The sequence below is a fragment of the Ornithodoros turicata genome, chromosome 3 (genome assembly GCF_037126465.1).
Source record: "Ornithodoros turicata isolate Travis chromosome 3, ASM3712646v1, whole genome shotgun sequence".
Taxonomy (NCBI): Eukaryota; Metazoa; Arthropoda; class Arachnida; order Ixodida; family Argasidae; genus Ornithodoros; species Ornithodoros turicata.
Window position 1 is genome coordinate 83,148,708 of NC_088203.1, and position 25,099 is coordinate 83,173,806.

Below are 25,099 nucleotides of genomic sequence, written 5' to 3' on the forward strand. Positions count from 1 at the left end.
AACCCTGATTTCCAAGTAGCAGGAATTACATATACGGAATTCGTAACGTTCGTTAATCACGCTAAAAGTAATTACGACAGTAAAGGATAACAAGTATGATGAGAGCTATCAAAAAAGTTACACGGCGCACTGCATTTATAGGAACATAAATTTCACGCAGTGTGCAGCTTAAGTACACACCTATTTAATGAGAAAAAATTAAAAGTTTATTTCGGTTTCCCGAACAGCATATATTAAAGAACACCATGTCATACGAAAATTTACAGCAACCCGAAGAAAAAAAAAACAGTTGGTTTGGCGCAAGCACCAATATTTAGAACTGTATATCATCCCCCACCCCTCACCGGAACGACAACAGCGAGCAAAGCGTCAGGACTCCTGGACTGACGTCATTTCCCCCCTGCTGCTAACAGCGGCAGCAGTAGCGGCTCCTAGCGGCTCCGGGCGACGCTGCCAGTTGCGCTGCGGGAGGACATTGGATTGGCACGAACGATTTTGTGGCGCTCATCCTCTGAAAGCGAGAACTCCGCCGCTGTGTGTTGTGTGTTTGTGGGGAAGCCGCAGCAGCAGCAGTATGGTGGTAGTGAGCATGAAGGTGGCTGCTGCTGTCTGGCGGCTGCCTGTCAGGGTCCGCGGGGCCCGGGGCTCGCTACGCCGGACCTGCTCACGACGCTGACGTTGCACTGACGTGACGCTGTTTACGTCGTGACATGCTGCGCGTGTGCTGAGGGGGTACATGGAAGGTGTCGGGCGAAGGTGAGTGAGGAGATTTTGGTTCCCGGTCTCGGCAGTGCTGCGCAAATTATTTAAGTATTTGCATTTATTTGCAACCGAGAGAGCTAGATAAATGCCGGCCAGAAAGATGGTTTTTTAGACCCGCCGTGGTGCAACACTGTTTCGAGCATTAATTGCAGTGTCGAGTGCAACGAAATATATGCAAAACAATGAAATTCTGTGGCAAAGAGCTTGCAACAGAAGTCGGAGCTAAAAGCGTGTTCTTCAGTAACGTGGGGACCACGGTATGGTGTGAAGTCATGAGGGAGGCAGGGACCACGTGAAATACAGCTAGCACTGCATACTGAATCCTCAGAGTATTGGCTTATTCGAGCACCGTGGAAGACCCTATTAATATTGCAGGCAACCCCCGCTCAGGTCAAAAGGGTCTGTTTGTACATATAAGCCATTAAAAGTTACCTGAGATGTCCCCAGAGATTTTCCCGGCAACCCACCAATATCCTCTCGAAAGATCTTGCAGCCCCCTTTCCCCCGAAATATACCAGTCGGAATGGCAAACAAAGAAGAAGAAAAAAGTCAGAAAAGAAGCGGATATGGGTGGTGTCACCCTCCCCTCCTCCTACGGGACACCTGGGACGGGTGCTCACCAATCTCACCAACCATCCCGTCTAGGTCGCATATGTTCCCCTTTACGTCAGCTCAATGCACGTAGTTACCTCTAAGAAAGAAAAAAAAAAGGAGTAAAATGCACTCTAGAAACAGAACTTCACCACATAGCACGCTGCGCGCCAACCACTGCCGCCACTGATATGGTTATCCCTTCTGATTCGGAGGGGGGGGGGGGGGGCGTATACCTTTTTGTGTCAATTTGGGTATATTATAATTGACACAAAAAGGCGTATCCCCTTCTCTCTCTTCGAATCGGAAGCGATAACCCTATCATTCGTGGCAATGGCTGGCGCACGGCGGGCAATGCGGTGAAGTTCTGTTCTTAGAGTGTGCGGTGTAATTGCAGCTTCTAGTCCCCTAGGCTGCAGTTACTCCCCATATTACTCCCCTAACCCTGAAATTTACTCCCCAGGACTGCAAATAGCCACTGAACTTCGCAAATGGTCACCTCAATGCAACAGTCTATACGTAAATATGTGCTCTTCGTGAATTTGATGGCATAAGGCTGCATAACGTAGCACACTTAGCAGTTTTCCACCCACACAGAGGAAAAAATAGTTCGAGGTTCTTTGTCGCGAAATTGTGCCCTATACACGTCGCAAGGCCTTATATCACTCGACATACCACGCTTGACGGCTTAATTCAAAGTATTTTCGTTCATGCGCATGACACACACACACACACATACATGGGATGATGATGAGGTGGGCGATTCACCGCCGCTGAGGCGCATGAATTATGTACCTGGGACTCTTAAAACAGAGCGTGAAATGCAGTGCCCACTCAGTAACATTCATTTACTCCCGTGCATTTACTCTCGAAAGGGACACATTTTTGTGGCAACGCATTTAGTCCCCAAAACGACTAAAATTATTATTTTCTTATAGTGTGCTAAAAGGAGGCGAGGAGCACAATATGATGCAAGGCTGATAATATCGTGCGAAAGACGACAACTCGCTTTTTTTTTTTTTTTTTGCAAGTAGATCGTACTCTTGCTCAGCACCTAGCGACCGTTGCCGAAAGCATCAGCACCCGTTCAGCAGCCGAGTAACTAGGCCTCATAGGAACGTACTGTGTCTTGGGAGTCTTCTCCTGTTAACTCATAAATCAATTTTCGCAATTGCACGAAGAGTTGAGCACCACGGAGGCGAAAATACCAGAGCTGTCTCTACATCGCTGTTAGCGTGTTAGTGTCCATAGTGTCCGTGCATCGACTACGAGTACTTTTCTATTGCGTCTATCGCGGACTCAATGTTGACTCGAAGCCATTAAACCGCGGTCCGACAAAGTCGATCCCGTAGTATAGACTTTGGACTCATATAGTCCACTACTATTACTGTATATACTATGGACTACTGGACTATATAGCCCACAGTACTACTCCCGTAGTATATAGACTTTCGGTTTGTTTCATATACTGCTTCCTAACAACGCCAGCCTTCTCAAATGAACAGAGAGCAGTCTTTGATTTTTCTTCCGCTAGAATATTCTGCGAGGATGGCGCTCGTGTACCTACACGGGTTAGACGAACGATTTGCGACTGTACACTTAAAGGGGCACTAAAATGAAAAAAACGAATTTACTTCAAATTACGTTACACGCTACGTTAATTTCGTACTTGTTGTCATAATTCAAAACACTGATTCCGGTACGAAGCTACAATCAAAATTGTACCGGACTCATTCTTGCTTCGTCGCTAAGCAGAGAACGTCGCTTCAGCTCGTGAATCGGTGTTTTTAGTCAAACCGACAACCGATGTTGCAGCAATACTGCTAGTTAGTAAACTCGCCACTTAGCCACATGTCAGTTTGTAATTTTCAAGTACGAACTCATTAAGATTCATCATCAAGTTTGATCGTTGCGAAGGAATTTATTAAGTGTAATTTAGCCCAGGAAGGTTTCGAGAGAGCCTTTGTTATCGTTGCACACCATTCTGTAATGGCAAAAAGAAAAAAGACAGCGATAGGGCTAATAAACGATACGCGAATAACCAGTATTAGTACGCGAGCTGCAGACTCTTAAAAATGAACTTCACGACATAGCACGCTCCTATAGCCAACCATCATCTCGAATGACATCGTTCTTCCTCCTGATTTGTTGAAAACGGGAGGCGTACGCCTTTTTTATGACACTTATGCAGTTCATAATTGTCACAAAAATGGCATACGCCTTCAGTTTCCAGCAAATCCGGGGTTGAGAACGATATGCAGTGCTCTCCCCGACGAACTCATGCACCCTCTACGCATCTCCACCCTTCATCCTCTATCCTCTATCCGTCGTTTTTTCTTTGTTTTTTTTTTTGTTTGTTTTTTTGCTATAGTCGTGAGGACGCCCACTTCTGTGTGACCAACAAAGGCGAGCCGGTCCTGCCGTTACCCCCCTCCCCCCCCCCCTCAGTTTTTAGAGTGCATTTGAATATCGCTCAATTGAAAGGCAGCGGGTCAATATAACTGAACGTCCCTAGCAACGACTTTATGACTTTCAGTCTTATGGGTGTAGGGTGTCAACATAAACGAAAAAGAAATAAGATAACGGTAAGGAACGTCAGTAGGAATTCCAGTAGGCTGAGCTCGAAAGTTGAAAACATAAAAGATCGCTAAGATGCAGTGCGTTCCTAAAACAAAGAAAGGACTGTGTTCTGACGAGAGATAAAAATGAGATGAAGAATACATAAAAATACGCGTGGGTAACTTGGATATCTGCCATAAGCATGAAAAAGAAAACAACACGAGACGGGCGATTCTGCACATTATGAAGGCCACCGTATTGTGTGTAATCCACGTAAAAGGTGTTTCATCTCCTGTGCTCGTGGATGCCCTTTAGAGATTTGCGGAATGCACTCGCAGTTACGTGCACAACGCCTACACGAATTCGTAGCACCGGCAAACACTGATGTACTTATACAGTGCCCAGCAAAGGAAAGAATGTCTCAGGCACTTCAAATACAGGACAAAAGACCACTCTCTTATAGCAAAATAATGGGAAGATGACCCACAAAGGAACAAGACACGAAGGCACTGAAGGCACTGTGTGTCTACCTAGAAGAAAGTGGTATATACAGCCGCTACTATAGCAGCCACATATCATATAAACCTGAAAACCACCTAAATGAGATGGAGCTGCAGGCGCCCTTAGGGCAGCCACCCTACTCCAAGTCCTTCCCACTTTTTTTCTTTTATAGCAGTTAATTACTACTACTACTACTACTGATGTTGAGCGGTCGCTCTATTAAGTGGTGACCTGCTAACCTTTTCGGGCGCAATACAGGATGTATATATTTACTTTTATCTCGTACTGTCGTTGCTCTGATGTCCATGACGACGGTCAGTTAATTTCCGTTTTGTGCTATTTTTAGTCGGCAGCAATGATGGGACCCAGAAAAGACGACAATTCTATGTAGTGAAACTAATATGTTGACCGTATATAAGAAGGTAGAAAAGCCAGCAAACCGGTGAAGAGATGCCGAGGGAAGAGCGGCGACACGAAAGCGGCCGATGTTTCGAACAGAGACGGGGGACGTAATATATGCAATAATAATGGACCGCAATAATGTAATAATGTGCTCACCGTACGGCATGCTCTGGACAGGGTTGTGATGGCTACCTTAAGCACCGTAATCCGCACCTTTAAAGCTGCGGGTGCGAAAAAGGGGCATACACATGCTTTACATATATGTAGAAAAGGCTTTGAGAGTGTGTACCACTAATGGCTGTGTGCTCGTGCCCTTTGCTCTTCAAGAATATGCCTCACACGAGCGATATTTCCCAAAGTATTCCAGCGGAAGATGCGGAAAACGTCATAGCTTTCTACTCTCACGTGAACGCGAGAGCTCAACGTCGTGTCTTCATGTGCACTGCTAACTGTGGGGCACGACCTACTAGATTATAACGACCATGTCATGAGCACCCCTTGCAAGCGTTGCATTTGGAAGCTAGCGGTGGCGCTGCTCATCGACCCGGTTATTCCTTCCTCAATTTCTACAGTACTTTGTACTTTAGCTTACCTTAGGATTTTTGTACAAGCGGTGGATATCCCACGGGAGATGCTTCTTTCAAAAGTTGATTATCATCATCATTCTACGCGTTTTCAAAGGAACTGTTGCTGTCGTCTGCTACAGGATCAGGGGTCGGATTCACAAACGCGATCGTAAGTTACGCTAGATGCGCTAAGACGTCGTAGCCTGCGACGCGCGTACGACGGCGTGCGTAAGCGCGATTCACAAAGCTATCGCAGTGGAGAGGGTACCTTTGACGAGAAAGGGGAAATTGTCACATGCAACCAGGAGAGAAACACGCAACGGGTGCGAGACTATGTTTTCACTATGGTAACGATGACGAAAATTTGTAGTCGCACCAATAAGAGTCGTCCCGTTAGAAGACGACGAAGTTGTTCGCCCCCAAATGTTTTGTTACTGCACGTGCTCTCGATTCTTCGGTAGCCATAATGGATGCCATGCAATCACAGGCGAAACGCGTTCGATGACACAGCAAATATATTCCCTGTATGTTCGCCTCGGTGACGGGGTTGGTGAAGGTGTTTTGTAAGCGGTGTGTGGCACACACAGTTTTGCAGCTTTTATGGCTTCTTCTGCCTTTCTTGCAGACAATTTGGAGTGGTGTTGGGGGTTTCTTAGCGGGGTGTAGGGGATGCTTGAAAAATCCCTGCGACCTGATTTGACGGAGCACAAAGTTGAAGCATTTGTTGAAGGTTACCAAGCACAAAAGTGCCTCAATGTCACTTCGGGGATGGTCTCGAAGGTTCTGTGGCAAAGTGCAATGCGTTTGCGCGTATTACGGCGTCTTGGTTTGCCGTCTCCAAATCCACCGCTGCCAAATAACGCCGCCATCTTTCTTCGTAAGACTGCTCGGGAGCGCTCGCAGGATTCCGCCGTAAGCTGCGAAGATTTTGCGACACGCGCCCTTCGTGAATCTACACTTCGTCGTAACTTTCCCGTACGACGGAGATACGACATCATCATTAGTTTTTCTTTCCTTTTTCTTTTTTTTGTTCTCTGCTACGGTCAGGGGGTCGGACTCGCCCAAGGAAGCGTGACCACAAGGGAGCTGCCATCCGTTGGTCATGGAAGACGTTGCCTTCCGTTGGCTGCTTCAATCCACTAAACTTGACGTGCTCGTTTTCCTAAATTCATCAGTTGCTATCTAAATTCGGCGTACTATGTGCGTATCTCATATGTATACTTGTTAAACAAATAAGCAGTGAATATTTTCCCACTACATCACTTGCTTGTGTGCTGTCGTTCGTTCGTCACTTCATTATCACGAAACTCGACAGATCAGAGCATGGAATGGCGGGTGGTTTCGTTTTTGCCATTTCCGGTTCCCGTTGAAGATGACGGTTTACTGTGTGTATTCATCTTTGGATTACTGTTGTCTTCGGAAACACATGCCTGCATTCGTTACGATGGGTAACGATTTATTGATTTCGCTCGCAAAGCGCCACTTCAACACATCATAGGCGGTAAACATCTTCATCCGTGTCGGTGGAAAGCAAAGGGATGGTGGTGTCGCAGGCAATCTCACAGATAAAATATGATTCACGTTTGATATCACAACGTTTACCTTGCGTGATTCCGATAGCACTACTCAATTCTGCACGTATCCAAAAGGTTCGTACGTACTTAACGCAATTACACGGCTTGCCTCGCTTCCTTACGATGGACGTCGTTCCCTCCATCAGCCAGTTTCCCCGTTTGTTATCCCACGTGACTACACAGGACTGGCAACAAACGGAGCCAACGGAGTAGCTCCGCTGTAGTTAGGGGGCAGAAATTCGTCCACAAACACTGTCCACGGCCAACGGATGGCTACGCACGGGCGGTCATGCTCAGGGATAGGAGAATCCCATTGACGGCGCGCCAAGTACGTTCTCTAGAGTCTTCCTATATTAACTCTATGGCTATGGTAGTCGTACGTCCGCTTCTGCGCGTTCAAATTTCCATTGTCCAATCATGATGTAGACCTCGCGGGCCGATGAGTAGCGCCCCTAGCGGATCGTGCGGATGGGCTCCTCATAGGGGTTGCCGTTTACGACATGGTCGTTACAATCTAGTAGGTCGTGCTGTGGGGAATATCCTGCAACACAGCCACAAGATATTCCGTAGCAGACGACAGGAAAAGACGCTGACGGTGTCATCTGCTAAGTGTCGTCTGCTAAGTGCGCAGTACGCCGCTCCCTATATTCCGGTACCGTTTGAACGCTTAATATAACACGAGGCGGAGCTGGGGATCCGTGAGCAGTTTTTGCTTTTTCTTCCACTAGAATCTTCCGGTGGGGACGCGGTGGCAAGATCAGCTTGCCGTGTTTTGGCCTCACTCATGTCGGCAGCGTCACGACTGTAGCCGAGATGAGGTGAGATATGAGATGAGGTGTTGATATGATGACGATCGAAAGTTAAGATGGAGGTCGGTCACTGCCAGGCCTGGTCAGGGGTCTCGTGAGCAAAAAGAGACTCTACCTCATAGTCTATGGGCGAGTCCAGATTCCCGGAGGAAGCAGACTACAGGCTGCGAGTTCTGGGGTATCTTTCCGCGAAAAACCCTCTGGGATGAAGGACATCGCCCAGCGTGCAACTCCTGCAATGCCCAAGGTATTCATCCCGCACCACGTCATAGGCACTGCAATGAAGCAGGATGTGCTCGATGGTTTCGGGTTGCTGGCAGCGTCTGCGATTTGCGTTATCCGCAGAGCAAGTCTCTCTTAAAACAGAACCTCACCACATAACACACTGAAGACCAACCATTGCACAGAATGACACCGTTATCACTCCTGAGTTCTGATTTGTGGAAGGCGCGGGGCGTACGCCTTTTTGTGACAACTATCATTATTAGTTGGCGTGGCTAAGTGGTTTTGGCGGTTCGGTGGCCTGGATTTTCCTCAGACGGCTGTCAGACATATGTCGGCACAGTTCAATCAAAAGTCGGCCCAGGACGCACACTCCCCCAGAGCGTTAGTCGTGATGTTGCCCACCTCTGTGGGACCGACAACGGAGAGCTCTTTCAGCACTACCACCACCTTGTGACAATTAACTGCATAAGTGTCACAAAAAGGCGTACACCTCCCGTTTTTAATCAATCAGGGGGCAGAGCGATGTCATTCGGGATGGTGACTGGCTGGGAGCGTATTGTGCGGTGTCTGTGGATATCACCACCTATACCACTTACAAGAAATGGAGCTACAGGCCACATATGAAGCCACCACATAGCTCCAGCAAACACCCAGTTAAGAGAAGAAGAAGAAGAAATGGTTGCCTGATCAGAGTGTGCAAAGTACCCGGACACTTGAACTGGAATTTCCTGCAACAACCTCGCTGTGCGAAAAACATTTATTACGTTTAACTAATAGGAGGCACGATGACGGAAAGGCGTGTAAGATGGCCAGTATAAATAGCAAAGAAGAAATGCGCAAGTAGGGGCACTAAAGTGCAAACATTTCTCCTAGCCGAATGAAGGATGTGGTTACCTTGACAGCAATACAAAAGGAACGGGATTCATCCGTTGCTTCGCTCGTGATTTATGCGCGAGCGAAACTGCAATTTACGCTTTCCCTCTGATGGCCTTCTCAATGCAGCGCGCCAATGCAGAGCGGCCTGCCATTGGTCTCCTCAAATGATCTCCCGCCATGACTCCCGGCAAATCCGTTCAGGAGACCGGAGGAGGGAGGAGGAGGAGTGTCGTTGGGAGGAACCCAGGAGGTCTGCCTGCCTGATTAGGCGGCATGTTTCTCGGGAAGGGAAAGGTGGTGGAGAGGAGGAGAGGAAAGGGTGAAGTGGAAGACCGAGCGGAATCCGCTCGGGGGGAGGATAGCTGCGTCCATGGGCCGACTTCAGGGGAACTGTGCCGGCATACGCCTATTACACATCTGAGGGAAACCCAGGAAAAACCTCAGACGGCACAGCCGGCCCGCGGATTCGAACCGCGGACCAAGCGCACGCGTTACCGCTGCGCCACCGGAGCTGGAGACCAATGGAGACCACAGGAGACCAATGACAGGTCGCACTGCATTGGCGCGCTTCTTGAGAAAGAGAGGGAGAGGGTAAGCGTAAATCACGAACGACGTAACGGGTGAATCCCGTTCCTTTTGTATTGGTGTCAAGGTAACGGCATCCTTCATTCGGCTAGGAGACCTTTTTGCACTGTAGCGCCGCTTTCGATTTCGATAGATGTATTGACTGATCGCATCGCGCCCATAACAGATGAATCACAACAAATGGCGTCATTCTAAAGTGTATCTATTAGCTCTGTCATGACTTCTTTTGTTGCTTTCTTTATCTCTGCTGTAAGATGCGTTCTTCTTGAAGAAAAAAGTGCTGCACTGGTGTTGCACGGGTACTTAAATACACGCCAGGTGTAGACACAGTTCTGAGCCCGTTGCACTGACGCGACAACACCGGCTCCTAAAGCTTTGAATGAGGAGTGGAGACCTTGTCGTCTGCTACAGAGGGCGGTGTTGTAGCCCGTTTTCTTCCGCTTGTTGGCACTTTGTCTTAGACCTTCCCCTGTTTGTAAACGAATGACGTCATAGTGTTCTACAGCGCCACCGGTTTGGTAGAGTTGAACTACACTCGAAGCTAGATGCGAACAAGGACGCGCCCGAAAGCCACGGTCTCGAGTGGATTACGATAGTCCCTGAAAGGGCGGACGCAACCTTCGGTCCTACTGTCCTACACCGAACTAGTGTCCATTCGTGGAACCCAGTCCTCCCCTTCCGATCTGTGTCGGTTTCAGTCTGTTTACCAACGTCATGATGACGTTTCTCGGGTAGAGGTCCATTCGTAAGCGGGTATTGGGAAATTCTCGTTCCTTATAGCGTCCTCTTTCAACAGCGCGAATGCTCACAATAATGCTCAAATAATTGTTTCCGCACATTAAATGTTCTGCTTTGGACAGACAGGTGATAAATCAAGTACTAGTGATCGCGTTTCCGCAATGTGCAACAATGTTGTTCATCCGGATCACGTCATGCTAGCTTTTGGAGACAATACCAATTTTGCGACAGAGATGGAGATGGAATGGTACGAAAATGCCAAGTGACGAGCGTATACGTATCTGTATAGTTTACCTCTGCGTTAACTGTGCGAAGAAGAAGCATGACAGATATTCAAGACGAAGCGCACATAAATATCGCCCGATGTCGCAAGTAAATACTCCCACCTTGACAACACCGCTGTCCGACAACAGCGGGCCGCAAACGAAGTGCTCTCCGCCATCTTGTCGTCCGCTCCTCTGCACCCTTCCGTTCCAAAACCGAGATGCGTCGTGCAAGGAAATCGAGAACTATAGTGCAGAGCTAGGTCGCAGCACTTCCCCAAACAGAACGGGGACGCGCTAGTGCAGTGGGAGTGCATGGCAAAAGGAATGGTAGAGTGTCGCCACCCTTGTACAAGTTCAGGAGGTGCAGGTAAAGAGAACGCAACTGTAGTTTCATGGCAGGCAAATACAACAACAACAATAAATGATGGAGAAATGATGATGACAAGGGATGTTTCCCCGTGGTAGCCACAGGACCCTACCCCATTCACAGAGGCTAATATGAGAGAATGAATTAATGGTGAGCGCGAAGGCGACGACGGGTCGGAGTTCTGTTTACAGCTCTTCGAGGACGCCAGTAGCTTGCACAAAAAGCAAAACACAGGCAAAATACGTAACAACAGAGGTTTCTGCTTAGTAATACAGATAACAAAAGTAATTGATTTCATCAAATTGTTTTCATCAAATGTATAGTGGAGAAGGAGAAGTTGATAACTGAGTTGATTAAATTGAGTTGATAAATATGATAATAATAAGTTGAAAATTTGTGGCTTTATGTCGCGAGATAACTATGATCCTGAGCGACGCCCCCCCCCCCCCCCCCCCTGTCGGTCTGTAGATAAATTCTGCCCACCTAACAACAACAACAACTTTATTTTTAAGATGGTGAATGGGGAGTCGAACAAGCAAAACTTTAACCAGTGCCGACATCTCAGCTCAAGGCACACCGTATGTAACGTCCCTCGCGGAGTACGGCGTTTAAGCATCTTGTCCCTTGACAACAAAGTTGCTGGCGTAGCCGGCCTGATTCAAATGCGCAACCTTGCGATTATTCGTTTATTTATCTGCCTATTTATTTATTGCCTACGCCTATGAGTAGGCGTAAACGCTATATCCCACTGATCTACCGTCGTGGAGAAGTTGCATGTTGCATAAATATGAATTTATTAATATACTGCATGCAAGTAGGATAGATAACGAACACAGCTAGCTGTGACATATCACGAGCGTCTGCAATAAGAGGAACTCCACCTGGTGGAGGTGGTTTTTGGTTTACCGATTATTGGCCTAGAGCTCATGCCGGCGCCCAAGCAGCACAACATCTTTTTGTCCAATATTGGCCCAGTATTGGGCCGGCATTGCCAGTATTGGTCCAATGTTGGGCGAAGATGTGGTGCTGCTTGGGCGCCCACAACGTAGGAAGATTTGTAAGAGCCTGAAGGGTATGTGCACATTCCAATGTTGCCAAGGCGTCTATAGAATAGAATAGAAATACAAAGAAAAAAATGGAAACGTAGGTCCCACTGGTGCGCCAAGGCCTCTAATCTGACATCATCTGCATTCGCTTAGATGAGTCAAAAGTCACCATTCCAGCAGTGCGCAGCTGTTTCGGAATCGTAGGGACATCAGCGTACGTTGGTGGGCAACTTTTTAGGAAGTGGTGTCAAAAGGTGACATGAAACGTGGTGCCTCCCGTCAAGGTGAGGTGCTTGTAGCGGCCGCTGGACAACGACGAGGATATGCCACGCGCCTGGAGCTCCCGCTTCTCAGTTCCACCGGCGCGGCCATGGAGATAGGCCACCGACATCGCCTCTCCGTGGCATACCATCACCGCCAGTCGGGACTCATGTAGAGGGACACCACCTCCTCTACATTTGGTGACCCGAACTACGAACACGTCAGTTCGGTAAACAATTAGGCCTTTTATCATCCCAAGTTTTGCAACAGCTTCAACGGCATGGTGCTGAGCATCCCATCCTGGAAGCCTTCCTGCCCAACGACACCCTGCGTTCTGGCAACTGCCGACCATTCAACTGCGACTCGTCTCTTTCAGACCGTCTGATCCACACGTACGCCATGACCTGGTCACATTTCCAAAGGCTTCCTCTGCTCGCTAAGACCACAGGTGTACTGCAGACGCCATATTGCAAAGCATGTTCTTCCGGCACACACGCGCTTCACAGATGGAGCCGCCTTCACTCCTGCCCAATCTCGGCACTCTTCACCGCACCCAACGCTTTTCACTGCCGGCCGCGACACTCGAGCCTTGCGCTCACCTGCCGGTCGCGGCAGTCGCGGCAGCCGATGCCACGGCACGCTCCAGCCGGCGTCTCACCACGGCTCGCATAGCCTCGCCTCACTCACTTAACCTGGGACTCCCGAGCTTCAGCTCCCGTGCTGGTCGCGGCACCCCATTACCACGACACCGAGCGCCTCACTCTTTCCCGCTCGTCTCTACCTGACGGATCGTTGTTCCCGCCCTCACCACCTGTGACATGTCGCCAACGTGTGCCGTGCACCTGTTCAACCATGCACGTCTACCACGGTCGCCCTCAACTGCAGCCTTTCCCAGGCGCGTTACCTGGACTCCAGCTCTTGCGATGCGTCCACAACGCATCTGACTGCAGGGGGACCCCTGTAGCGGCCGCTGGACAACGACGAGGATGGCTACGCGCCTGGAGCACCCGCTTCTCAGTTCCACCGGCTCGGCCATGGAGATAGGCCACCGACATCGCCTCTCTGTAGCATACCATCATCGCCGGTCGGGACTCGTGTAGGGGGACACCACCTCCTCGACAGTCCTCACCAATGGAGAGCCTCTGAGCCAAAACTGAGGCTTGTTACATGGTGAGGCTGTCACCCGGACGGCAGGAACCACGTTCTGCCTCCCCTTCTGATGTCCTTACTAAACGCTGCTTAGCCTATACGTGCTCCTCCTGATCTCCTGGCGATTCAGAAACGGCTGCCCAGTGGTATAGTATGACGACGTCCGACTTATAAGCACAGACAGATGACGGAAGATGAGACGCATTGGCAATATGCTGAGGTGACGACGACGTTTGAGGAGACTAGAGATGCAAAACTTTCGGAAATTTTGAACTGTGGAAAAAAAAAAAACGCACGCACACACAAAAAGAACGGTTCTTCGTGTTGTTATCTATCTTTTTTTTTTTTTGAAACATTAAAAAGAAACGAAGTTTTCACTCTAGCACGACTTTGATTGACTAGCCAGCATTAAAGAAGAAATCACGATGTAATATCAATTATAAAGTAGATATCATTTGTTCAGGCCACAAATACGAAATATAACGAATAGTATACGAATTATAATATAAATATACGTTTAGGTCAATGTAATAATCAGCGCGGGGCTTAACTACAATTAGCGACGCTTAAAGTTCCTATCTGGAGATCGGGAGGATTTCCGGTAATTTTGACTTACTGAAATGGAAGAAAGGCGTTCTCAGATATACTAACGTTTCATTCTTCAGTGACTACAATTCATAAACTTTCGATCGGTCACCATATAAGTCAAAGGTGGAATTATTTTTATTTGGTCTAGCCTCAAAAATGCAAAATTAGGGTACAACAAACCAAAAAACTCAAGTCAAAAGAAGCAGTGCAACAGTTGACTACAGCGTCTAAACCTCCGGTGCAGAACTTGCTAGAGAACACTTTTTATTGCGCGTTAAATCAAGACGCCAAAAACGCTTCTCGATACCTCATGATGAGCGCTGGGTCTAAGATGATCAATCGCAGCAGTTACATTATATTAGAACGACTTAGTTGCTTCTTTCCTATTATCTGTCAACGCTCGACCCTCCTATACATGAAATGCACGAAAGCATATCCACGTACACGGAATTCCGTTATGCAGCTCACTATTCGAACGCGTGTTCTCAACCAGCCACGACCACTTGTTCCGCAGTGCAGGGAACGTCGTGTTCTTTGGTTCCACACAGTTTCGAAACGACCCAACGCGCTGAAAGGACATCGCTCTCTCACTGCGGATCCGGGCAGCGCCGAGAACAGCATCGGAGAAGCGCCGTTCCACTTTGACCTTTTCAGGTCCCGGGCCTTCTTTAGCTTCTTTCCTGCAGCCCGGACACCGGTGTGCGCACTGCGACTGCGTTCTCTTTCGCAGGCGACGCTAACAGCACACCTTGGATATTCATAAGCGTGCGATAGGACTGCGTGTGTGGGAGCAACAGGTAGTTTACGAACACGATGAGACGAGCACTTGTGAGGTATCGCCTTTATGCGAGAGAGGAGCGCAGCGCATTGCATGCGGCGACGGTAATTATTGTAGCGTTGGTACGATTTTCGACGCTTCTCGTCGATACTTGCAGAGGCGCACACGCACAGGCGCACATGCAGTGGGAAGATTAGAAGCGAATAATGCGAAGAAAGATACAGAATATTGTAGTGGAAAGGAGGCTTCAGGGACGTTGGGACTGCAGACGGCGTATCAGGTTTTTTTATAGACTTCGGAATCGACGAATGAGGGGACTTCGACGCGACTCCCGCGTTGGCTGCGCTTTCGGGAATCCCTGTGAATTTTCCGGCACCTGTTTGGGGTGTCAAATTTCTCCCGTGCAGATGCAAAATTGAGCCTCCGCTGTCGAGCATTCTGTGAAGAGTAATTTGCAGCATGCTCTTCAAAACTGCCATTTGAAACTGAACTTTCAGATGGCTGCATTTTGCGAGGTGCGGCATTATTAGATGCATCATCATGCCTGGCCTATATTCGTGAACTTTAACGCGAGTTCAGCTGCTGTGTATAGGTCCTGCTCGTAGGGGCGGTGGTAGTGATGGTTTCAGCTCAAAAGGCGAGACAGCATGCAGCGACAGGTACGGGTTACCAGTAAGAGCCGAGCACACTTCGCCTTCTACGCCGAAGACTCCGAAGCCTTGACTTCAAGGTTGTCTGTATATACTATCGACGTGAACTGCATTTGTCTTTAGAGGTATTCACGAAGTGCAGTTCACATGTGTACAAGGTAGCAGCCTTCAAAAATATTGTACGATAAATGATGCAGTTTTATTGTACACCTCGCACATCTGCCATACATGACAACGTCCTTGGTCTCTGCGAACACAGCTGCCTAACTCGAAATACAAGTATAAAAGGTGCTCATGAATGTGGGAAGTGAAAAGTAGAAGACAAAAAATCACTGTTCCACTGGGCAGGCACCCGAGTTCGCAATCGCTGCAAACGCATAATTCCCTTTAAACGTTCGAAAATAAATGAAAACAGCGTGTTCTCTCTGTTTATCATTTTCGTACGATGAAGCAAAGAGTATTACGTTCAACAATTCACATTTCTCACTGCTTTGCGAGAGTTCCAACACGCATGTCGTTACGTTTAAAGTGCTTGCCTGTTTCTAGTCCTGGAAGTATTGTTGTGAACACAACAGAGTTCTGAGGTGTGAGATGTGAGGTACGTGCACATGCTACCTGAGCAAAAATAGCCGTCCCACTGAAGTATAATTACAATGCAGAGTCCTATAGCTGCTGGTGCTGATGTGACTGGCTTTCTGCCTTGAGGGTGCACTCGCGGAATACCTACATGTAATAGCCCTGCAAATTCACACAGGCTTTCTGACGGATTTAGTGCAGTAATGGACGTCGTCGTCATCATCACTTGGTATAACACACTTGCAGTTGACGTTCTCCTATACGCGTCATTTATATCTTTTTTTTTCTTTTTTTCATGCAGCATACCGCATCATATTTCACACCACTTCCAATCATCCGGCTGTGCACGTTGACTGTGCTTTCATATAATATCTTCAGTTGCTGCTTGCCCTTCCAGTATCCTCTTCTTGGTACATCTTAGTAGCTCCGCTGCAGAACTCAAGATACCACATCAGACAAGGCACGTTTAGCGACACTTTACTCTCTGTAATTCATGCATTCGTTATAACAAATGCGCCATAACACATTCACACTGTTCTAAACTGTCTGCCTAAAATTGACAGTACAATAAAAGGGCAAACTAACGAAACAATAATACGCAGCAGTCCGGTGGCGTGTGATATCGTTTTCGTTGCATTTTTTTGTTGTTGTTGGTGGTGGTGTTGTTGTTAACTGCAACGCTGTCTTTCTCAGTTTTATGTAAAGAACAGAGGTAAAAGAAGCGGTGCTTACATGTCCGCGAAGTTCGTACCCCCAATGCCAACTGAACAAACAGATTTGTGTCCAGCAAAGTAGACAAACACACCAAAACCCAGCAGACGCAGCGGAGCAGGGGGGTCGGACTCGCTCAAGGAAGCGTGACCGCAAGGGAGCTGCCATCCGTTGGGCATGGAAGGCGTTGCCTTCCGTTGGCTGCTTCATTCCGCTAAACTTGACGTGCTCGTTTTCCTAAATTCATCACTTGTTATCGAAATTCTGGACACTGTGCGCGTATCTCACATATATCAGTTAAACCAATAAGCAGGTAATATTTTCCGGCTACATCACTTGCTTGTGTGCTGTAATTCATTCGTCACTTTATTATCACGAAATTCGACGGACCAGAGCATGGAATGTCGGGAAGTTTCGGTTTTGCCCCTTCCGGTTCCCGTTGGTTCGCGGAACAGTATGAAGATGACGGTTAACTATGCGTATTCATCTTGGGATTACTGTTGTCTTCGGAAATGCATGCCTACATTCGTTACGGTTTATTGATTTCGCTCGTGAAGCACACAAACGCCGCTTCAACACGTCATAGGCGGTAAACATATGTTCATCCGTGTCGCTGGAAAGCAATGGGTTGGCGGTGTCGCAGACGATCTCACAGATAAGATATGCTTCACGCTTGATCTGACAACGTTTACCTTGCAATACCGATAGCACTATTCAATTCTGCACGCATCCAAAAGGATCGCACGTACTCAACGCAATTACACGGCTTGCCTCGCTTCCTTCGCTGGACGTCGTTCCCTCCATCGGCCCGTTTCGCCGTTTGTTGTCCCACGTGTCTATACAGGGTTGGTAACAAACGGAGCAGTTCCGCTGTTGTTAGGGGGCAGAAATTCGTCCACTAACACTGTCCATGACCAACGGATGGCTGCGCCTGGGCGGTCACACTCGGGGGTAGGAGAATCCCATTGACGGCGCGCCAAATCCGTTCTCTAGAGTCTTCCTATATTAACTCTATGCAGCGGAGAATTCCAACCGGAAGTTCGACTTCCCAGCGTCCCTAGCTGCGGCTTTCCACTTGAACAGCACCTATCGCGGCGTCGACAGCAGTCGACAGCGAGCGGCGGCGCTGCAATCGACGACCATGCACCCTTAACTCGGTACCCTTTATTGTAACTTTTAGCAATGTGTAACCTTTATATAGACGTAGATTTCCAAATATCGTAGAGGTTACACGACCGATACCTCTATTTAGAGGATAAACATGACTTGTAACGAGACACTGGAGGAGCAATAGAGGTTACTTCGGTGTTCAACGGAAATTCAATCGTCGTAATTTGTAAATGTACCCTTTATAGGAACGTTGTAATTTCTAAACGAATTTCTAAACACGGTTGAACGGTTCATCACAGTGTGTACGTGTGTGTCTTACGTCCGTTATTTGCTTAGTCATTTGTCATTCTTGTGTTCTACTTCTCCATGTGCTTCTGATTCACCATAGCCGCGTCGCTGATGTGTCATTCTGACATATCAGAAAGGAATAGAAATGTTTTCGGCGTACTGGAGAGGAAGTTGCAAGAACGTGAGGACTGCAAAGATTATACCTCCTTGAAACTGAATGTCGTTCACCACAGCTGACGTGTTGGTATTGCGACGTCCTCGTGCTCTTGCCTCAACTGTAGTTCCAGGTTTGCCAATTAAATAATACATATGCTCCAGTTGCAATTATTTCTTTCTTTCCTTTGTTGTGCACGTGAATCTGTACATGTAGTGATCATTCACTTTTCGCCGCTGGATGCCCTTAGATGAATTACGGATATTATAGCCATATGTTCCGAATAACAGTATGCGTTCTGCACTGATGAGAGCTCATTTTGAGCACCATTTGTTCTGTAGCGTCTGTGAACAGGCGAGCGTCTTAAGAGACACCCATGCCTGGCGAAATTGTAACTTTTACGTCGGTGTGGCGGTTAGGAGACAGTAACCTCTATTTATAGGTGATCTGTGTAACGTTTATAGAGGGTATTCCCCATAGATTACAAGGTAACTTCTGGAATAGAGGGTAAACATTTTGAAAAATTTTAACTTTTACTAGAAGGTACCAGGTTGAGAGTGTGGGGAGTCCAGGGTTGCGGAGTTGCTATACTCCGGGGTTGGAATGATTCCGGAATCATTCCAGATTTATCAGAGCCTGGAATGGAATTGGAATGGAATGGTGGTGACTTTCCTTTGAATGGAATTAGGCATTTTTTTTTCGCAGGCGGAATGGAATTGGAATGTAATGGTCTGGGTGCCACACGGTCAAGGGCGATGGTTTGGTTTGGTTTTAAGAAAAAAATAAAATGGAGATTTTGGCTTCACTAGTGTGAGGTCCGCAACCCCACATCACTTGCACCAGTTACTTTAGTGGAAAACTCCTGTAATGATGATGCCAATGAAGAGGAGGAGGAGGAGGGCGGTTGGTTGGTTGGTTGGTTGATGGTTGGTAAAATAACAAGGGGAGGTTGAATTCGCGCAAGCGAATTCTGCTACCCCCCAAAAAGAGAGGAAACGGTACGATTGCACCACAGAAGGTGCGAGCGCACCGCAAAAGTTCACGGGGGCGAGCGTCTCGACCGCGACCACGCAGGACCGAGCGCGCCGATCACATCAAGGATCATAGTAATGTCCACGCACCGTCTAGTATAGGGTTTCTAGTCCAGATTTCACAATGAAAGAGCATTGAAGCTTTCACAAGAGCTTTCACAAGAGCATTGAAGGCCGCGTCCCTGTGCTTAGCGTCCCATACGCCTGAGACTTTCTCTATGCTGAAGTCCCTGCTGTCGAGATGGCCAAGGGTCTGCCTCAAGATGCCTCTTTGTGCAGCATGTTTTAGACGATGCATGATGATATGCTCAGTGTTTTCCACTGTCCCGCACAGTAGACAGTTGGGCGAGTCCACCTTGCCCACTTTATGAAGAAACTGGCGACCATAGGGCACATTCAGGCGTATATATAGACGATGCAAGAGAGTTCTATGGTCTGGGCGTTTTTGAAGGTATGGTAAAATTCAGGTCCGGGTCTAGCGTGCGCAGCAGCGACGGACCACTGTCGGCTTGGTGCCATTTTGTCCTGCGGATGTCATCAGTCATAGATTTTAGGGGAGATTTGATGTCCTGCGAGGGCGAAATAACCTTGTCTTTGTGCTTTTTCCGTGAATCTCCTCTATAGCACTGCTGGGCTAGCCAGTACGGTTACTGGTCCTAATTCTTTTATTTGTGGAATTAAAGGAATGGAATGGGGTTGCCATGCCATTCTAGGAGTGGGAATTGACCATACCTTTCATTCCGAAGAATTTAAAGGAATGGAATTACAAATCTTCATTCCTCGGAATGGAATTGGAATGGAATGAGTGATCCCTTTCCGCAACCCTGATGGAGACGCCACAGAGGTAGTAAGGAGTGGTAAGGAGGAAGCGCAGCATAATAATATAATTATTGTTGCAATTACCATTATTTACAATTTTTATCAATTGTTTTCAACAGGATAGAAGAGAACAAAAATATCAGTTCGCAAAATTGTTGAGAGCTGAGACGCAGACGACACGCTTTGCAAAGCATGCCCGCGATCAGGCCGCGTGTGGATGGATGGATGGATAGATGGATCTGCGGTTTTACCGTTTAGAACGGGCGGTAGGTTGCGCTACCTAGCCTAGAACTAGAGTATTACAGTTTGAATATCCATGTATGTGAATGAATCATGTACCATGCAGCGCTTGTGCACGTAGTAATCTGTAGCTGGCGATGGCAGCACCGCCGCAACTTTCGCCACTTGCTCTGACAGCCGTCCCACGGCGCGGCCCCCTGCGTTCTCTGCACTATGCCTCTTATTGTTCACTGTAACGTAAGAGGGCACCAGCTATCGAACAGATACATTTCCGGACATTGCGTATAGCTACCGCCTTTACGGTGCCTTCCAAACCTGCAACAACTGCGTGCAGAAGAAACATCTCACAAGCAGATACGCAGAAAGTGTTTGCGAATGACATTAAACTGGTCGATGCAACACCATTTATAGATAGAGTGCCCGCCGAACACCTCCAACTAATCGCCGCAGAGCACTTGACAGCTTCTTTTTTTTTTTTTTTTTTAAGCTCTGCATCTGTATTGTCTTGGGGAGATTAAATAAGTATATTTTGATTGATTTGATTGATTGATTTCAAAAACAAGTTTTCTATGGCTCACTAGCGTATGCCCATGTGGCTGGCGGTAACTCGTTTCCATATCTACGGCAGTAGAAAACATGTCGTGAGTAGAGTCACGTCGATGATTACGCCACGATTACGTGTGAACGATTACGTCGCGTCGTTTAAGCGGTCAGGTTGTCTTTATCTAAGCGGCGTTCGTTCAGGCGAAACGCTCGTGGATATCATTTCGAACGCTCTTTATAAGAGCACGGCGGCTTTCTGAACGCGCCGTATAACCAGGCCTTATAAATATGCGATATGATAGCACTTGCCGCGATCCGAACAACAGCCAAAAGCTAACCATATCAGATACCACCCACAGATAATCAAGTAACGATACTATATCAAATCCACCACCTTCACTCATGTCGCCCTTATGTGAATAACGCACCCGCCTACTCATCCCCAAAGCGGGGTCGCAACCGCCCACGTCGTCTTATCCGCCTGGGACGTTAAATACAGCGTGCCGGCCGTGTGCTCGAATCTCGTTAGAGAACCCTCGCGCACATTACCGTGATTACGATTATGCTATTAATATTATCAACATCATAACTCACAGTTATGTGATGACGGTTGTATGTTGGTACAATGTAACACGAAAGTTAAAACATTGTCTCGACAGCGCTCAGGCGCTACTCTTTCTGCACAATGTAGTTTCCGACGGGTCTCTGACACCTCTGTGGCATCGCACCAATAAACAATGAACTCCAGCCCTCGACGCAATTTATTGTCCTTTGTTTGAAAAGGGGAAGACACTCAACTGTCACGACACTGTGACGGCGATTAGACAACTTTTTATACTTATTATTTTTTATACCCAGGCGTGCATATGCGCCGAATGTCACAGCCCTCTTCCATCATATAGTAGGCGTCGGGTGACCGACCTTTTTGATGTTCCAGTCGCTTTTTTTTTCTCACACAATTACACAAACGAAAATAAAAATAAAAATAGTAACCCAACCAGATATGTTTATTTCTCATTGTGTTATTGTGACAGAAGTGCAAAATGTATAAACTTATAAAGTGACGGCCTTCTTCTTCATTACCTTTTTTTTTTTTTTCGTTGTGTGTGTGTGGGGGGGGGGGGGGTATATATATATATTTATTAGACGAGAGGGGGAAAAACGGGGGAAACGGGGGGGGGGGCGTTGCGGGTGTATTACTGTTGTACCGTTGCAACCGCAGGATAAGTCATCCTAACGCAGATCTAGCTATCTTAGGGCCTGTATCTCTGGCGCAGTTCCCGCAAGTCCCTATAGGACCCCTCCGTTTGAAATACCTGTACAAATAACGAATCATTGATTAAGTGGAAAAATTCGATAAGAAAATGAGGTGACAGAAACAAAAAGGAGTCACAACAGCATCATATGTGCAGCGGTCGGCCCCCAACAACGACAAAGTAATGATGATGTAGCGGGATGTTTCGCCGCTGAGGCTGCACCCTATCCCATTGCTTGAGGGGGAGAAGATGGTGAATGATGATGAATGTTCAGAGTTCACTCATGAGCCCTGTTGCTACTAAGAAGGTCACGAGGGCTTGAATAGCTCGTAGCTGATGGGCTGGGATCGCCGGAGGCCCAAGCAGTTGAGGAAGGGCAAGTGAGGGTGTGGCTTCAAGTTGGCGCTGGAGGACGCGTCGCTCAGTGGAATACTGGTGACAAACGACGAGAATGTGATGGACGGTACTTGGAGTACACTCTTAAAAATGAACTTCACCACATAGCACGCTCCTAGCCAACCATCATCCCGAATGACAACGTTCTCGCACCTGATTTGTTGAAAACGTTGTCATTCGGGATGATGGTTGGCTAGGAGCGTGCTATGTGGTGAAGTTCATTTTTAAGAAAGTAGTACAGCAAGGGCTGTGTTACTGTACCCCAGCCCCCAGCGTGTTATGGTGAAGCTCTGTTTTGAATGATTCCAACACTATGTCAAATGCGAGTACGGTCCTTAATAACTTCGCTAACAGTTTTTATTTCTAACAATATTTCTAATAACTAATCTGATTCACATTTCCCTTACAAACGTGCGGTGGGGGGGGGGGGCAGCAAGCTAACGTAAGTCGATGAGGTTAGGGAACAAACCTTCACTCTACAAACTGAACCTCCCCGCATAGCACGCTGTGCGCCAACCATTGCCACGAATGATAGGGTTATCGCTTCTGATTCGTTGAGAGACAGGGGCGTAAGCCTTTTTGTGTCAATTTGGATATATGATAATTGACATAAAAAGGCATAAGCCCCCCTCTCTCTTCGTTAGCCCACAGCGTGCTATGCAGTCAAGTCTTGTTTTTAGAGTGTTCGGACCTTGTCAACGCCTTACGGTTGTGTGACCGTGTGTGTGATTTCTCGGTTTTCTTTTTCTTTTTTCTTTCCTTCCTTCTCTTCTTCTTCTTCTTTTTTTTTTTTTTTTTGAATAGCAAGCCGATCTCTGTCTGGCTGACCTTTCCTTTTTTTCGTTAATAAATCTTGAATAATCTTGAAATCTTGAATAATGCCTCACCTCTACTCCTAGGAATTTGCCTGTTTTGTATTTCTTCCCTGTTCTACGTCTAGTTTTCCACTTTAAAAACCTAAAGAAGTGTAACTTACGTGTCCGACGCGGGTACACTCTTAAAAATGAGTTTCACCACATAGCACGCTCCTAGCCAACCATCATCCCGAATGACAACGTTCTTGTCCCTGATTTGTTGAAAACGGGAGGTGGAGCCTACTTTGTAGCCATTATGCTCGTGCATAGCACGCTCCATAGCACGCTACCAGCTCCGGTGGCGCAGCGGTAACGCGTGCGCTTGGAGACTGGGAGGTCCGCGGTTCGAATCCGCGCGCCGGCTGTGCCGTCTGGGGTTTTTCCTGGGTTTCCCTCAGATGTGTAATAGGCGTATGCCGGCACAGTTCCCCTGAAGTCGGCCCATGGACGCAGCTATCCTCCCCCCGAGCGGATTCCGCTCGGTCTTCCACTTCACCCTTTCCTCTCCTCCTCTCCACCACCTTTCCCTTCCCGAGAAACATGCCGCCTATTCAGGCAGGCAGACCTCTCGGGTTCCTCCCAACGACACTCCTCCTCCCTCCTCCTCCTCCATAGCACGCTCCGAGCCTATAGAAGGGGGGGGGGGGGAGTACGCTTTTTTGTGGCAATTTTCATATATCCGAACTGCCACAAAAAGGCCTGCACTCTTAAAAATGAACTTCACCGCATAGCACGCTCCTATCCAACCATAACCTCGAATGATATCGTTGTCTGATCTGCTGAAAACGGGAGGCGTACGCCTTTTGTGACAATTATGACGTGTCACAAAAAAGGCGTACGCCTTGCGAAGCACGAGAAAAAAAAACAAGAAAAAAAAAACACAATAACTTTTTTTTTAACGAATGACAAGCGGGGAGTTTCATTGCCAGGAGCGATACTGACCCCATAGCTGGCGGTAATGCCGTGAAATGGGATAGTTAGTCGCCTCACAGTAAGGGAGGACCGAAGTCCTACGGTGTCCAAAACCTTTAGAAGTGCTTTTAGGGCAGAGCTTAAAAAAGAAAAGAAAGAAAGGCGATCGCAAATCGTCGAATTTTGAAGGGTCTCCTTCAAACACATCTTTGACACTTTATCATCCATAATCAATAATCAATCTGCCTCCGAGATTGTGAGCATCTATGCTCACAAGTTCGGAGGTTTCTGTCATAGTGATGGAACTGTTTGCCGTAGTCGGCCACGCTCAGGGGGAGATCGTGCGTCCTTGGCCGACTTCACAGGGAACTGTGCCGACATTTGTCTTAAAGCATGTGAGGAAAACCCAGGGAATAAAACACCCGGACAGCATAGCATAGCATCCAATCGTTATTTTCAGTTTATTTCTTATACCTGACCCTTATTTACTTGATGCCACCGTTTTGGGGTGCGGCCAGAACTAATCCTCGAGTTGGAGTTGGTCACGTGACAGAGTTGTACCACGTGACCATGGGGGTAGGGTAACCCTCGGGTAGGTTGTGAACGGGCGCGAGTACGATTCTCAACATGGCGACAGGTTGCAGAGTTGCAGAGTTGCAGATGCCACGTAACGATAACGACGTCAAACTTGATTTCAAGGACGTCCTCCTCAGACCAAAGCGGAGCACGTTGAAAAAGCAGGGCTGAGGTAACGGGTCCCTGTTATCGCTGCAGCGGCTAGACTGCATGCATTGTCCTTAGTCGTGACAGTATAAATATCTCTACCAAGTGTTCAATGTATCGCATCTGATGAAGGATGGACTCCGTCCGAAAGCTTGTTTTTCAGTAAAATAAATGTTTCAATCTCTTCAAATAC

General features: G+C 47.6%; 1 protein-coding gene across 1 annotated transcript in view; it reads left to right on the forward strand.

Annotated features, from left to right (window-relative positions):
* Window positions 1–471: 471 nt before the first annotated feature.
* Window positions 472–25,099, forward strand: part of LOC135388703 (kinase suppressor of Ras 2-like) — a 93,883-nt gene continuing 69,255 nt past the window's right edge. Inside the window, exon 1 of the mRNA XM_064618432.1 lies at window positions 472–756. Coding sequence (XP_064474502.1) covers window positions 737–756 — 20 coding nt within the window. The 5' untranslated portion in view covers window positions 472–736. The remainder of the gene's footprint in view (window positions 757–25,099) is intronic.